Source organism: Mixophyes fleayi, chromosome 6 (genome assembly GCF_038048845.1).
Source record: "Mixophyes fleayi isolate aMixFle1 chromosome 6, aMixFle1.hap1, whole genome shotgun sequence".
Taxonomy (NCBI): Eukaryota; Metazoa; Chordata; class Amphibia; order Anura; family Limnodynastidae; genus Mixophyes; species Mixophyes fleayi.
Window position 1 is genome coordinate 170,607,386 of NC_134407.1, and position 18,102 is coordinate 170,625,487.

Genomic DNA, 18,102 nt, shown 5'->3' on the forward strand with positions numbered 1-18,102 from the left:
ACACAGGAGAGCTGAGAAGAGACTGCAGTGCACAGGAGCAGCGGATAGGAATCAGCTAACTGTCACGATGATGAACACAGGCGAGTTGTAAGCTGGAGGCTGTAGTGCACAGAGGCAGCGGATAGGAATCAGCTAACAGTCACGATGGTGAACACAGGCGAGTTGCAAGCTGGAGGCTGTAGTGCACAGAGGCAGCGGATAGGAATCAGCTAACAGTCACGATGGTGAACACAGGCGAGTTGCAAGCTGGAGGCTGTAGTGCACGGAGGCAGCGGATAGGAATCAGCTCACAGACTTGATGAGGCACAGGTGAGTGGATGTGAAGTAAAGGCTGGAGTGCACGGAGGCAGCGGATAGGAACCAGCAAACAGTCACAATGAAATATAATAGCGTTGATGTGGTTTAGAGGACTGTAGTGCACGGAGGCAGCGGATAGGAATCAGCAAACAGTCACAATGATATATAATAGCGTTGAAGTGGTTTGGAAGACTGTAGTGCACGGAGGCAGCGGATAGGAATCAGCAAACAGTCACGATGATACAGTTGATGGTAGAAGTGGTATGGGAACCACAGTAGTAGAAGTGGTTTGGAAACCACAGAGGTAGAAGTGGTTTGGAAACCACAGGAATCAGCAGCGCTGAATACACGAGGAATACAGGAACACCTTCAGAGACTCATGGGGAATGAGACTCCAAGATCAGGCAACGTGGTGTTGACCACAGGTGCTTAATATAGGGAGTGTTGCCTGATCTGCCAATTGAGTTAAAGGGACATACACTGAAGTATAGGAAAGGGCTGCGCATGCGCAGACCCTCAGGATGGAGGACGGCCACGGTTCCTAAATGTCCGGGAAGAGGCACTCACAGTACGGTGAGTGACAGGCAGGTATATCAGTTCTATACAAATAGTCATGGGAATTCTAGTGGCTGGAGGACTCACCTTTGGTCCCCTGCAATGGGGATGCTATCAAAATATGGACAACCCCTTAACTGTATTAGAACTATTACTAACTATATCAGAACTATTATTAACTATATTTACTATTACACCTTTTTTTGGTCCTTTCTATCATGCTTAAGCATATCTTAATAATACCATAATGCCATACATCAACTTTTACATAAATACTAACTTAATATGTAATTAGCTTTCACTATTTAAACCCCATTAGAGAATAACCTTCTGATTGATGGGCTATTTAAAACAGTGTGTCAATATCTAAATTTTTGTTGAATCCATTCTCAAATCATATATTCCTGGTTCAGACCGGAGCAGATAACAGTTTTTGCTAATCTTTACTGGATAACTAGCTAATTGAAAAATAAATTCTCCATAAACCTGCTGCCCTCCAGTTTTTAATTCATGTTCTCTTGTAAGACTTCTCTTCCTCTGTAGAATGTTCTTCTCCCATATTTTATAACACCCTTATATATTATTTAAAAGCTGCTATCATACCCCCTCTCCCTTTTCTGCCTTCTGCTGAACATATTTATTTATTTTAGTCTTTCCAGGTTTGTGATGTAGAACATGCATCTTTTCAGAAATTCTTCAATCTCTAATTTATTTAGAAGGCATATAAATTGGCCAGTAATCAATCAAAACACTATGAATTAAGTCCAAAATTTTGCGAAATCTTCAAACGGTGTATGGTGAAATTCTTTTCAAAATTCAATCATTTTCAGGTGTCCATAAAAAAATTCAGATTTCATGACAGAGGAAAAGTGATGTGCTTACAATGTATTTAAGCACTCATGAGATTAAAACATTCCTTAAATCCTTTCTATTACAATACATGACTATTACAGAAAAGAAAGACAGTAATAGAAGTGCATCTTGCCTGTGGAATATATATGTTGCTATAGAACCTAGACATTTTTATCAAAGGGGACAGTTCCTATCATATTGTCACAAACTTACCTGCTCCACACTTCTGTGCTGCTGATTTCCTCTGCCTCTGTGCAGAGGTGAGCACTTCCTGGGGTTCGGGCAGTCACATGATCGTGGCTGGGAGGCAGCCTAGTCTATCTGCAGAGTATATAAGGCTCACTCTGATACTATAGCAGTGTCAGAACAACAAGTGTCTCAGCTTGTCTGACTCCTGCTTCTTGTTCGGTTCCTGTGCTCTTGCTCCACAAGTTGTTTTTCTGTTCATTGACTGCATGTGTACTAGTCCCTGGCTCCATCCTGACACTACATATGCCTCCTGATTCTGCTAAGGCAATTGGTCTCCTGTGTGATAGACACCGACTCCGTTCTGACTATCCATCTGCCTCCTGACTCTGTACCTCATTGTACTCATTATCCGCCTGTCTACCAGACCCAGGCTTGTTCTGACACTCCACCTACCACCAGTACCTACTACTTCATTAACCATTCGTGTCCTAATTCAGACTCAGTTACTCTGAATGCTGTCAGTTTCTTTTTCCCTCTCCTATTGTACTCATTATCCGCTTGTCTACCAGACCCAGGCTTAAATGATTGTTAGGCTGAACATAGACCATATGGTTGAATTCTGATTTATTGATATGGCCTGTTTTTTTTAAAGTAGATGAAGCACTTTTAACTAGTTGATTTCTTCTATATCTGCTATTCTATATATAATTTACAGTTTAGATGGATTCATTTGTAACATTATCGGATTTCTAGTAAAAATGTTCCAATGTTGGTTAAAAATCTTTTCAACTTCTTTACATTGTATGTTGTATTTTGTTGTAAAAGCCAGATGAGGTGTGTGAGCATGTAAGTGTTCTTCTGATTTCAACATCTGACTTGATCACTGGTACCTCAAACCAATGTGAGCAAATAAACCATCTTGCTTCAAAGACCTGCTTGGAAACATCTTCCATATCACTGTATTCCTGTGATCTACAGATTAGACCCTAAATCTAATCCGTTCTCTGGCTGTCTCTGAGGTTTGGACAAAAGCGTTTCCAGTAACGCCACTCTGCTACCCATGCAGCCCTGGTTAGTGTGATAGGCCAGGGGGATCCATTCACAGCAACCCGGATCCATAGTAAGAGGTCCGGAGTTACCAGCCCGGGTACACCAGCAACGAGGTACACTAGCAGCGTCAGTGACCCAGAAGGAACATGGTTCTGAGTGCCATAGAAGGAGCTCAGTGGTGGCAGCAGGCCATCCCTCTGCGGCAGGAGGGGCGTATTCGTAATAACGAAAGGGGACGGTGGCAAAGTAAGCCCAGCCATTTCCCAGCAACAACAGACAGGGTGGTATAGGCGGTCCATCCTGTCACAGTAACCCTTATTTAAAAATTGGCCTTTCATTTTTTCTGCTTGCATCTGGAAAATATTCCTCTTTACTTTCTTCAGTTGTTCTACTGGAGTGTTACTAAGCCAGTTAGCATAATTGCTGCTTGTGGCTTGGATGTAGGAATTGCAATCAATATGTTTTAGATTTTTTTTGCTGTGCCTTCCCTTCTTCTATATAAATAATTAAAACAAAAAAACCTTCAGTATTACTTACATTAAAAGTTATTGTGATTTTGAACGGATTCTCATTTAAATAGTGACATAATTGGTCTAGGGATTGTCTTTCTCTTTCCAAATAAAGAAAATGTATTCTAAATATCTTCCCCAAACCTCTACATTTAGATAATTTTCCTGAATATTCCAAATATACTTATCATCCCAGAAGCCCATAAACACATTTTTGTAACTTGGGCAAAATGAATAAATTTAATACCTTATTATATTAATGCTGTTAAATTCTCAGTATATTTCCCTTGATCCAGGAAATATTTAATTGCATCCAATCCTAAGGTATGTTGGTTGATTGTATATAATGAACTCACATCAGTGGTGATCAGCATGCAATTGTTTATCCATTAAGAATTTCTCAAGTATTTAAAAGAGCCATGGTATCCCTCAATATGACATGATATTTAACACATATTATCATCAACATCACCATTTATTTATATAGCGCCACCAATTCCGCCGCGCTGTACAGAGAACTCACTCACATCAGTCCCTGCCCCATTGGGGCTTACAGTCTAAATTCCCTAACACACACACACACACAGACAGACTAGGGTCAATTTGACCATATTGAAGCAGGATCCGGTTCTTAAAACCATAAGCTGTGTGCATAATGGTCATTTGCTAGAGAATGGAGATATATAACTTAGACAATTTATTGACTGAAGGAAGTCCCACACTGAAAAATGGTGGGGGGGGGAATTAACCTACCAGTATGTTTTTGGAGTGTGGGAGGAAACCAGGGCACCGAGAGGAAACTCATGCAAGCATGGGGAGAATATACAAACTCCACACAGATAAGGCCATTGTCGGGAATTGAACTCATGAGCCACATATGGCTGAATGTCAGTATAAGTTTCAAAAGTGAATTAGTTCTTCTATAGTATGTTCACCTATCACCTATACCTGAGTGAGTGCTTTCACATTAGAGGCACACTTGTTGTGGAAAATCACTTTTGATGAGTATTGTTCTTTATATATTGTTCTTTATATATTGTTCTTTATTTTGAACAAAAGTTATGGTGCTTACAGATTTTATGGGATCACATACAAAAAAACACATTTTTCATTTATTCTTTCACAGATTATAGTAAATTTTTTGTACAGCCTTAAATATTTTGACTATTTTTAATGTACTACACTATATATGTTTTTTATTTCTCTTTATGGTATACCTGGAAATGAGGTTACATTAAAATGCTAAAAGATTTTTGACTTTATGGAGAGATATGGCCTCTACAACTTACACCATTGATTTTTTCAGTACACCTCTTGCACTGAATAGATAGCTGTCACATTTCCCACTCAATGCTCTAGACATAAGTACAGTATTTCAATTATTCAAAATTCGCTTGGCTTCTCCAGCAGACGGTTTGACCCATACATAACAGCCAGTAGGGTTAGTATACGCGAAGTGTGGGAGTCTGAAACACTGGACCCCTGTGATTCTTCTAGGTAATAGGGGGTTTTACTCTAATTTAGAATCAATGTGGTTTTCTTTAGGGTAATGTCCCAATAGGGATTTAAACTTAAATAGTAAGTGTTGCATTGAGAGTTGTATTGGCATTTATAAGCATGAAGTGCAACATTTAAAAGCCTGTGTTTTAACCTCTTGTGTCATTACCTTAATATTGTTAATAGCTGGGCTTTTAGGCTGTGTAACATATTTTAAATTAAAAGGTAAATCCGTGACCAAATAAACTCATCCTTTCTAAATAAATTATTTATAATTGGATTTTTTCAGATTAAATTTATAATAGTTTACTCTCACAAACCCACTGAAACCCAAGTGGAAAGCCATGTCACTGTCGCCAGCTCGCTAGCTGAAGATGAGCTCCAAAGTATTTCAATTTTTGATACAATGTCTGCCAAGATTCCTAATCTCACATTCACCCACTTTAACAAATCAACCAGTGCCAGGAATTGTAGAGCCATCATAATCAATCCAAAAGAGAAATACTGCGTTGGAGACATATTAAGTGTACGGATTGACATGTTTGACTATTTGGGAAATAAGAAAACATATGGAGGAGACTTCATAAAAGCAAGAATATTTACACCCAGTCTTAATGCTGGGGCATCAGGTAGGGTCGAAGATTTTAACAATGGATCTTATCATGTTCATTTCACTTTGTTTTGGGAAGGAAGAGTCTATATATCCTTGATACTTTACCACCCAAGTGAAGGTGTTTCAGCACTATGGAAGGCAAGGAACCAGGACTATGGTCTGATATGTTTTTCAGGAACCTTTGTGAACGGAAGTCAACAAGTGAAAAGTGAATGTGGGTTCAAACTGAATTCAGAAAAAAAATTATGTGAATATGGAAATGAGGAGGACAATGAGTCATTTTACTGCAATAAACCAGCTTCGTTCAACTGTAAATCATTGATATATGTACAACAAGTCAATAGTGATTTGTCATTTTTCCGTGAACTTGAAAAACCTCTCTTTAAAAGGTAAGTAGCCTACATACACTATTTTTCAAGTTTGCTTTAATTGAGATATCTAAAATCAGCCAATGCACTTTGCAAGTGGATATCTTTGCATACCATGCAATTGTTTGTTATGAATAATGGTCAGTAAAATGTTTGGATATCAAGGTAAGAAGGTCAGTCTCCCCAGGTCTCCCTTCATGTAGAATACCTTTAAGATCATTTGTCTAATACAAAAGTGATATCCTAAGGATGGCAAGACAACAGTAACTCTCCCTGAAATGATAATAAATAAAACTGTAATGTACCCAAATAAGTAACAGTTTAACAAATCATATAATTATTTTGAAAAAAATCATAGAATTTGCTGTTCATGCTTCATTGCAAATTAACAATGATAGATTGTGTCAATTTGACTGCTGAAGGGTCATTTATTACTATTTTTCAACAACAAACTATTACTGTTCATATGGCTTTGTACCCTCTTATTTCACCAAGGGTAAATACCTTTCACAATGTATTGACTTTAAGCAAGAAAAGTTTAAGCTATATTAGCGATGGATAACAGGCAGCCCTAGAGCCACATGTGGGCCCTCCAAACCTTTACCTTCATCCCCCGGCTCTTTCCTTCTTTATGTCCTGTCTTTTTCTCAGTTTTATACTCTAACACACTGAATTATTAGATTTGGTTGTTACACCATGTAACAAAATGCCTGCTGATATGTTAGAACTAGTAGTGTCCCGTTCTGTGATTAAATGTATTCTTTTAACTTATTACTGAGTTTACTGATGTAGGAAGCATGCTGCCCTTAAACTGTATCAAGTCGTCCATCAGTGAGTTATATAATACAACTTTCCCTAATGAGTGTGGTGTCTTTCCACACACAATTAAATAAACGGTAAAAATGTAATCAACAGTTCTACTTACAATTTATTTTATAATTTTTCATTTCGATAAAATACTGCTTTGTTTAGCTTCATTTATAGACCAGAATACAGAATTTTAATCAGCACCTTACTTTCAATTGCCTCTGGATGATGCCTAGACACACTACACACAAGCTGAAAATTTATTAATTCAAAGATTAGGGCCCCATCCAGCGCTATTTATCTCTGAAATGAAAAAAGATATGGAATACTTATATTCAATGGTGAGTAGGACAGATGTCATTCACAATTCTTCCATGTTGAAAGGCCGAAGTACATGTAGGGAGCAAAAGTCAACAACAAATAGTGCAACTCTGTGTGTACATAAAACCAATCTGCACCTGCGCAATATCAAGACAGGATATGAATTGAATTCTGTTTCAGCATATTTTAAAACCCATCATAATTGCTCTGACAAGGACCTTAAGTATTTTTTGGAATAGATATTGTTGAAAAGAATTGAAAATATATAGACATTGAGAATATCTTATCCAAGAGGGAGATGGCCTAGACATTTAAACTAAATAATCTGATATCAGAGGACTTAAACAAGGATTTTGAACTGATATTTTTGTTGGAATGAACATTCTACCTATTTGATTCATGTCCTTTTCTCTTGTGCTTTATTAACATGATTAAGTTAAGAACAAGAAGAAACCTTGTTATATTTCCCGGAGCCCAAAAACTTATTTGTAACCATGAAATATGTGGAATTCTTCTGTTTACAAAGATGCCAAATGTCTGTTTATTTATTTTATGACTTTTAATGTTTTAATTGACTATGTGATATTATTGTAACTCTCATTTGGATACCTAAATAGGGATATTTGTACTTACCTTCGATAACTATTTTCCTATTTAGGCTATGGTTACTATCTGCAATTATTTATATAGTTCCACAAGAAACACTACTGCAAATGAGGCTTGACACTCAAGCTTGTTGTTAGAATAAAGCAGCTTGAAAGCGAAGCTTAAAACACAAACCTATGTGCATGATTCCTGTCTTTGGAATGGGATTCCTTGTCTACGGGCCCCAGCACGCAATTTCGATTGAAGGCTTATTATATTTATTTTTCATTTTGAACCCTCCCTATTAACTACAAGATCCATGATAGATGAGCATTATTGTGGTATAAGAATTATTCTGTTTTATTATGATGCATATTGTATTGGTATATAGTATTGGTACTTTTTGTTCATTGTTCTGTATGGTTTTACCCTGTGTAGTCTACTGTTAGTACCGTGTGCGGTGCTGCGGATACCTTGTGGCGCCTAACAAATAAATGATAATAATGATAATAATAATATTGCCGATCAATTGTTAGAGTGGATATATTTTTATAAATTATTAGCAAATAATAATTTGCACATTATCACATAATATGTTTTTATGTATTTGACAATTTAAAGTAAGGGAATTTTTCACATTTTCCCCCTATTTTTTACATATGGTATTATTGGAACATTAGGAAGACACCAGTATTTTTCTGGGTCTGTGATTTGTTGCTAAGATTGATAAAACGCGATTCTATACGATATTTCAAGCATATATCTTTAGTAGCTTTCTACAGGAGAGACATACACTGAATGGTGACTTTTATTAAAGCAGTTGTTTCAGGGATTAACACAAGTGGTATAATGTGTAAGTGCACACCCAGATGGGGAACAAATGGTGAAGATAAACATGTGTAAATCAATATAGAAGAATTTTCTGTGTTCCAATATATTGGAATACCATTTTTGCAGATTGACTTTATGTACACACAGAGTTGCACCATTTATTGTTTATATTTTCTACCTTCATGTACTTCGGCCTTTCAACATAGACACATTGTTATCTAGAGATATCTCATAGAGATAGCTATCCACATGTGCCATAATGTTTCCCACATGAAAGAGATGTGCATGCAAAAATAGTGTATTTCAGATCATATACTGAGTCGGACTCAGTAGCGTATGTGCCAGGTTTATGGCATCATGTAGTATTTCAGTGAAGCTGTGTTAGCATCTTACAACTAAAATAAGTACAGTATATGTGGATGCAACAACTGTATGTTGGGATAAGGGTTCTCCTAAAAAGACTAACCGGGAGTGTTCCTAATATAATTTTCCAGAAACCCTACTCTAAGGACATTTATTCACTATACTCTGTCTATTAAACACTAATATGACTATATTAAGATCATGAGACTGGTGGTATATTTGATTACTACTGCTGCACAAGTCTAAACTTGAGTCTGGATTATGTCTTTGATCTACTCTGATTTTATGCTATGAATAGAGATTGTTTGCTTTTAATTATGTGAGAAATTTGAACAAATAAGTCTTTTTGATATCTTTAGGTTAAGCCAATTCCTTTTGACTTTGACTTTTGCCATGACTGAACTAGATGATTTGTAATCAACTTGAATGATATTGTGATTATTACTACTAAATAACATAATTTTATTATTAAATGTGATTATTTTTATATATATATATATATATATATATATATATATATATATATATATATATATATATTGCCCATACCACAATGCTGTTCCATATATAGTTTTGTTAATGTCCATATATGAAAAACATGTTTACTCGATTATTTTTTAAACCATATAAGCCATATCTGTCCAAAAAAAGGTAATTTAAAATTTGGCTGGATAGAGCAAACAAATTTAAAAAATAATAAAGCTAAACCAAAGCAATGCAAAACTGCAAAAATTACCATAATGCTCCTGTTTCTGAATTTCTCATGTTATAACTGACATAAAACCCATTTCCTATAACAATGACACATCAGGCCATTAAGGAAAGCAAAGCATAGAAAAAGGAATAACTTCACACCTTGGCAAAACCATGTTGCATTGGAGAGGGAGATAAATTTAAAATATGGGGACAGATTTTTAGTTGTGGTAGGGCATGTCCTAGATAAACTTTAAATTTCAGTGTAAAATTAAATTTCATGTATTTGTGTGCTACATGAAAAAGCAGCCAGTATTTTCCTAATGTGCAAAATAATAAACTAATTTGCACCCCTTTGCATTGTAATATGGTTTGTCCAGGATCAAATTTACGCCCTGCTTTACTTAATGACTCAGGCCGATTATTTGTAAATTAAATGATTCTATAATGTCATTATTGGGTGACATACAGGTTGGGATCTGTCAACTGAAATCACTTCTCCACAGAATACACATATATATTATAGGGTAACATAGGAAGAATAGAGGAAAAATGATATTTTAACCTACTAGATTAGAAAAATTCTAAATTAATTTCTATGCGCATATAACTTAGTCTGGCGATCCGGCAAAAAGAAAATTTGCTTCTTGGCACCTTCTTTGATTTAGATACATCACTTTATCATATGATGCAGCAGAGTGGCCTAGTGGTTAGCGCTTCTGCCTCACAGCACTGGGGTCATGAGTTAGATTCCCAACCATGGCCTTATCTGTGTGGAGTTTGTATGTTCTCCCTGTGTTTGCGTGGGTTTCCTCCCACACTCCAAAAACATACTGGTAGGTTAATTGGCTGCTATCAAAATTGACCCTAGTCTATCTGTCTGTCTCCCTCTCTGTCTGTGTCTGTGTGTGAGCGCTATATAAATAAATGATGATGATGATAGAACCAAAATGTCCGTACCTATTATTTGTTAGATGTCAGGTGCCTATGCTTCAAAGGTATATAAAATGATACTCTGTTTCTCAACATACGTTTGCTACAGTTGATATTTTTATCATTATTTTTATGTTTAAACTATTACATAAACTACTAATGACCCTATTAGAGTTATCTGATGTGTTGAATATTCCAATATTTCCAATGCTGATCATTTTTTGAGCAATATATTACAGCAGAAATGTAAAATCTTCTCAGAGATTACTGATATAAAATCAATAAGTCTTGCAATGTCTGCCAATAGTTTGCATACTCCTAGAATACTGTGACTGATCACACCACAGAAATATAACATTGACTAAAAAGTGTGACTCAGCAAATAAGTGCTTAATATAATATGTAACAATATATTATATGTAATTAAAATAGATTTCAGAAAGTTGTTTAATTAATGTATGGATTTCTACCCCCCAGAGAAAATATAGGAGTTGAAATTCCCACAAACTTTAAAGACATTGATGTGTCCATATGTACTGGTGAGTATTTATATATGTTTGTATATTTTAAGATTTCCTTTCATTTTACTGCAATTAAAACAATATAAATATTAAAGTAAAATAAGGTCTTTTTTTTTAGCAAATTAAATGATTGCAAATACCGAATGGTATGAAAGGAAAGTTCTGGGCACACTGTCCTTATGTTCATGTTCCAAGGCATCCAAAAGTGCCTGTGCAGTGGGCCAGTCCCAAAAAATATGCTGTGCTGTTTCCCTTCTGGTGATGCAGAAGGAGTAGTGGCCATATCAGCACAGGTTCCGGGAGTGCATGAATGTCCTGAGAGGCAGACCCCCCTGGATAGCCATCCATGCAATGTCTTTGTGTCTATTAGTCAGCCTCTTAGAGGCCACATTCTCCCACACGTGTTTTGCTGTTGCAGCAGGGAGCCCTGGAGCAAACTTTAGCTCTGATAAGCTTGTGGACAGTTTTTGGCTTACACAAGTCTGGTTTAAGTCCCTCCAGATGGTGCTCCCTCACAAATTGTCCAACATCCAGGTAAAACCAAGGTGTAGTCCAGTTGTAAGGGAAGGAGCTGTCCCACTTGTCCCAAACAAGGGTCCTCCAAAGAGGCAGGAGAAAAAAGCGAGACATGGACTTCCCAGCAGAGCAAATGTTCTTTTCAATAAGAGTTCTGCAGATGCAGTTGCAGACAAAGAAGGCGCGCAGCATGGTGGGGATATCCGGGATCCCTTACCCACCTTTGAGGGTCTCCTTGTACATGACCATGGACCATGTGTCCATGTATTATTTGTAGAATTACCCCAGTTATCCAAGGAACGGATGGAGCGATCACATGAACCATAACTGATTTCATGATCCAAGGACAATTCCATCTTGAACCACTTTTCTTTTCTACCACTGCTGTGTGCCAATGTGTCCTAGATGTGCTAGGAACTGCCATGTGTTTGAGTCATTGCTCTGTCGCATACCATCCAGCCAGGTCGCTGCAGTAGTGGTCCAAAAGTGTATGAAAATAATAATGTGACCTGTGAGGTGGTCAAAACTGACTGCAAATTACTTGAAATTAGTGTTATTGAGGTTAATATTAATGTAGGATCAAAAAAAGAGCAAAATTATGTGATTTTAGCATATTTTAGCAATTTTTCTAAAAAAATACAGATCCAAAACCAAAACCAAAACACACAAGGGTGGTATTGCCAAAACCAAAACCAAAACACGAAGCTAATCCAGATCCAAAACCAAAAAAGCTTCACGGGGGTCAGTGAGCATCTCTAGCTCAAACATCTCTAATGATAAATGTTCTTTTAATTAATGATGCATGTTTAGTAGAGAACTCTATCAATGGATTCTGCTATAATCTCTAGGTACTGTAAAGATTGTCGGACTGGGGCATGAAGGGCCAAAAGGAGAACTGCAAAGGTAGGGGCCCACCAGAGGGGATGTGGCCAGCCACCATAGAGGCAAGACCAGACACTAGAGGGGGAGTGGTCAGTTTATGAAGGACATGGCTAGTGGCATAGTGTAGTATATAAAGAATGCACTGTATATAAAAAGTGCATATTCTAGGCCCCACCCCTTAGATCGGGACAAAGTCTTGCCCCACTAGAATCAGAACAGTTTGCAGACTGCTCTGTTCTCTCCTCTCTCATGTGCAGAGTGATTTTGTATACAATAAGCTCAAAATCAGCAGGTACGTGAACCAGGACCTCTGTTCTTGCAGCGCTCACTACCTGCTGTTGCTGATGTCTTAAGCTCAGTTGCTGTCTGGACCCTGGAATGTTGTGGTCCTGTTTGAAAAAAGCGATAGGTACATTAAATATGTAAAGCCTAGCAATGAGGGCACGCTTAAGCCCCCTTCCCCAACCAGTCACAATGTTAAATCAATAGCTCCCATGTTTAATAATTAGGCAAACTGCCCTGACATTAAATTAATAGTATTCACATTTACTAAATAAACATATTCCCCCCAAAACATTATTCAGTAGTATTTATATTTACTAAATACCCATACCCCCCAAGCAGCCCAGACATTAAATAATTAATATTTGCATGTAATAAGCTTATTATCCTCCCTAAAATGCCCAACACTAAATAATTAGTATTCTCACTGAACAAAAAGTCACCCTTCTCCCCAGACTCAGCCACACATTAAATTATTGGACTCCAAACCAACCCAACATAAAAGTATCCCATACGCACCACCATCACCCCACCAATATATTAATATGTCCTGCACACTATTAATTTAATAGCCCATGCCCCCACCTAAATTACATTGAAATGACCCCCTCCCCACACTTACCTTCTTTCATTCCAGCGCTGCAGAGTCTTTGGTCTTCTTGCTGCCTGCACACGTGGGACAGCTCACATGTTCTGTGGTACATACCTCATGTGTAATAAGGTCAGCAGGGGAGGAACAGATCATTATGATCTGTTGCCAAAAGTAATAGGATATTTGTATGTATCAGGGTAGATTTCCTCCTTTTTATGGTTTGAACAATAGATGGCTTAAGTTATAACTTGCATAATTATAGGCTTTATAGATGCTTTGTAGCTCTTTACAGGTCATCTTTTCTCCATTATTTGTTCTCACCAAAACAACCTCCCTCACCTTTTTCATAATACCACCCCCTATCCCTGGTTCTCTGATTGAACCCTGTTCCCCTGTTCTCTTGATCTAATTATAGAACATACAAACTCTAAAGTAAAATAAAAAAATAACACATCTACTTCTCAATGTGTTACCTCCTGTTCATGACACACAGTAAATGCCCCAATTCATATTACGCCACACAGTAGTGCACCCAAATCATATTATGCCACACAGTAGTGGAACCAAATCATATTATGCCACACAGTAGTGGAACCAAATCATATTATGCCACACAGTAGTGCACCCAAATCATATTATGCCACACAGTAGTGGAACCAAATCATATTATGCCACACAGTAGTGCGGAAGTTCAATCTAAGCCACAATTCATATTATGCCACACAGCAATGCCCCATTTCATATTATTCCACAGAGTAATGCCCCCCACATATTATGCTAGGGAGTAATGTCCCTCCATATTATGCCACAGAGTAATACCCCCTTCATATTATGCCACAGAGTAATGCCCCTTCACATTATCTCACAAAGTAATGCTCCCTTTGTATTATGTCACAGTGTAATTGCCCCTTCATATTATGCCACAGAATAATGCCCACTTCATATTATGTTACAGACTAATGCCCCAATTATAATATGCAACAGAGTAATCATTAATGCTCCCTTCATATTATGTTACAGACTAATGCCCCCTTCATATTATGCCACAGAATAATGCTCCCTTCATATTATGTCACAGAGTAATGGCCCCTTCATGTTATACCATAGAGTAATGACCCCCTTCATATTATGCCGCAGAGTAATCATTAATGCCCGCTTCATATTATGTCAAAATCCTATGAGTACACGTAGTGTAATTACTTGCAAATATGTCTTTGAAAGTTTTTCTGTAGTGTAGTGTGTCTATCCTCTCCTTGGGGTCTTGTATTGCGGATCCTCTAACATAAGCCTCCCCCGTGAGATGCACCAGAGATTGTTTCTCCAAGATAGCTGGACTTCCTTCCTACACGCCACTCAGAATATTGGGATCATATGACTCTTCTTAATGGATTTTTGCTCAATATAGAATTAAAAAGGAGGTTTCTAGTGTGATATTGTTTTTCCTTAAAAATTTAATTTATTACAAACAGCGTGCATTCCAAATGCTGAAGTTCCGGTTTCGGCTTTTATTAGGTGAAACACATGAAGTATTTACTGTTCCACTGTAGTACAAATAGCCGGATTGCTGCATATGTCAGTATTAAGCAGATTAAACGCTCTGGGCCAGGGTGGGCTCCGCCCACAGAGAATAGGGGGTGTGGTCCTAAGGGACTGGGGCCCATCTGGGATTCTCCCGGTGTCCCGATGGGAAAGTCCGATACTGAATGGGGGGCTTCTTCTACGTTTACCTTGGCAACATCTTTCAAACACCCACGTTAGGCTCTTAAAGGAGAAGAAGAGATGGTTACATAACTGTACTTTAAAAATAATTGAATATAAGTGACATTGTAATCTATTAATAAAATGCTGTTTATGCATCTTGTGAGTTAAAATGAATATTTATTATGATGTATTTTCTTAATTTTCTCAGTGCCCTCACCATCACATTTTGGCCAGTGTAAAATTGGAATGGAATCACCCTTTCCTAGTGGATTTGTGTGGCACAATAATTGGAGACCTGTCTTCTGTGACATCTGTAACTTTACTACCCATGAACAGATGTATGCTTGCTTGAATAACAAAATGATTTATCTTATGGGAGACTCAACTTTAAAGCAATGGTTTAAGCATCTGCTACAAACATTTAAAGGTGATATAAAAAATCATTGCTTTACTATTTTCAATAGTATATAAAGTATTCACAATTTAATGGTATGGGAAGCACTGTACAAGAGATTAGGTGACCCACGTGGTCTTTGTCTCCACTTTCCCATTGAATTATTTTAATGTGAGCATTGTGTTAAGTGATGTATACATAGAGCTGCAGACCTAGAGAGGTGTAGCTTAAGCTTAGCCCGGTGATAGAAATTGGTGAATATTTTCAAATTCCCTTTTTAACCAACTAGTGAAACTTGCAAATTGGTTTGGTGATCCGCACTTTTAAATAACATATTCTTTAGGAAGTGCCTGCTCAGCTCTTTTTCTACACCACATCTGACCCTTGCTTTGGGGCGGGCGTAGGTTGAATTGCACTTCTTTTGTTCTCATACTCTAGTGATTCATTTTATTATTTAGAGACCTAATATATTAGTCAAATTTGAATATATTGATTATTAAAAAATAAATTTTAAATAGTCCTCCTGTGATATTAAACAAAAAGACAGTTGTTGTATTTGCTGTCCTTAACACTGCATATCTGGGTGTACCTAGCAAAATGAAAACACAAATTATTGGTTCCTATTTTGATGAAAACATTTAAGTCTGCATCCCAGCTCCAAAGGATGCAATATTTCTTTGCCTAAAACAAACAGTGCTATTTGTACGAAATATATTGACATCATTTCAAACACACCTACTGTGCTACTGATTTGAGCACAAGAGGGGAATTTATAAGACAGGTAAATAATTGGCATAATTATAATAAAGTACTGTATACTAAAACAATGTGATACCACATATAGTGTTATATTTATGGGAATGTGAAAGGAATTAATAGAATAACGTTTAGTGTCATAATTAATTAATTAAAGTATATTATAATAATTGGAACCACACACTCTGTAGTATTTGATGTAAAAATAGGTGTTTCAAAGTCAGACAATCTGGCTCATTTAGAATAAAGTATATTAAATTAATTGAATACACAGCTTCTGCACTGATAAGAAATATTACTTGTAGACACCTTCTAACACATTTTCCTATAGACTATACACCAGTCTAACAAACATTGAGAATTAATACATATAGAGGGAAAAGAGTTAGACGCTGATATATTACCTCACAAGCTTAGGCTTCTCTTTTAAAAATAATATTAAATATACTTAATTTGAAGTGAGGTGTAGCTTTCAATCTTCTCAATCTTCACTTTATATTTCACAGTAGTCATAAAAAATAAAAAAAACAAAAAGAATCATAGTGCAATCTAATTTTTAAACAATAATTGTTAATATTAGTTAGTCTGCATGCACAGAGTTATAAATAATCATTTGGTAGGTGAAACAAGATGGTACATTTCTTCTTCCCCTTGTGAAGTGTACACTTGCTAAAAACCCTGTTTCCATGAAACATCAAATCCTCATTTATGAAGATACACGAGTGAGATGCAATTCCACACATTCTCCTCTTGTTATTTAAAACTTACTGTAGCTTTTCATGTAAAATAATTCTTAAATTATTTTCTCTACACGCCACTCAGAATATTGGGATCATTTGACTCTTATTTATGGATTTTTGCTCAAAATAGAAATAAAAAGGAGGTTTCTAGTGTGAAATTGTTTTTCCTTAAAATTTAATTTATTACAAACATAAGAAAAACGCTCACATTTTACAACAAATAAAAATAAAATTGAATATACAAAGGTACTCCTACTAGAGGGAAGATAAGATGTAGTTATAGCAGCAATAAACATTTTTTTTCCCTGGGATTTTGCCAGTTTTAAAGCCAATCTCTTAATCCTTAAGATGTTATTTGGTAGGGTAAAAAATTCAGCATTCCAGGAGAGTGGAAGGCAGTTGGTATAAACTATATTCTGATAACCACATCATAGATAATGCAATATTTACATGGCTGAACAAAGTTGCTTCAAAGTCAGGATGAACTGAAACTAAAAGTGAACTATAGACGTTCCACATTTATTGTGCAGCTGATTGTTCTTTAACCCTTTACTTCACTGCGGAGGCTTTTCTCAGCCCTCTACTGAGCCTATTTTGGCACTTTTTGGAATGGTCACGTTCTAACATCAATATCAGTAATTTGCTTATGTATTACCATACTTACCTACTTTCTTCAGCTCCCTTCCGGGAGCCAGCCAGTGGAGGGGGGCGCAAGGGGGTGGGGCCGCGCAAATCGCGTCATTTCGGCCCCGCCCCATGTGACGTTATGACGCAAATTGCGTCATTTGACAGCAGGGGGCGGGGCTAAATGCCGCGATTCATCGGGAATCGCGGCGTTTATGATCTAATTCTGCCCACTTCACTAGGAAGTTTCACACGGCTCTGCTCGAAAAGGGAGAGCTGTGTGCCCCTAACAGTAGTGCACGCGGCATTGCCCGTGTTTATGATGGAGATAGGAAGAGTTGGAGAGCAGCCAAGCACTGTCTAAAATTATAGCCACTCATTGAAGCATGCTGGCCACGCCCACTGGCGGTGTGGTGTGGAAACCTCTCTCTACAAATCCTGCTTTTGCCCCTGCCCTTACATGTGACTGACCCTGTCCAGCGACTCCAAGCACAAGTGGACGAAAATGCAAAATACATGAAACTCAAAAAAAACAAGTTATGTTCAAGTGCAGTGCTACAAATTTAAGGCAAGTTTATTTTTTAACCCCAAATCATTCTTCATAATTTTGTAAAAGGAGAAACCTCTCTCA

The 18,102-nt window shown here is 37.1% G+C and overlaps 1 protein-coding gene across 5 annotated transcripts in view; it reads left to right on the plus strand.

Annotated features, from left to right (window-relative positions):
• Window positions 1–18,102, plus strand: part of LOC142094742 (NXPE family member 4-like) — a 48,981-nt gene that overhangs the window by 23,967 nt on the left and 6,912 nt on the right. For all 5 annotated transcript variants that reach the window (XM_075177177.1, XM_075177178.1, XM_075177176.1 and 2 more), the window contains 3 exons: window positions 5,239–5,951; window positions 10,941–11,002; window positions 15,166–15,384. In XM_075177177.1, the coding sequence (XP_075033278.1) occupies window positions 5,239–5,951; window positions 10,941–11,002; window positions 15,166–15,384 (994 nt within the window). The remainder of the gene's footprint in view (window positions 1–5,238; window positions 5,952–10,940; window positions 11,003–15,165; window positions 15,385–18,102) is intronic.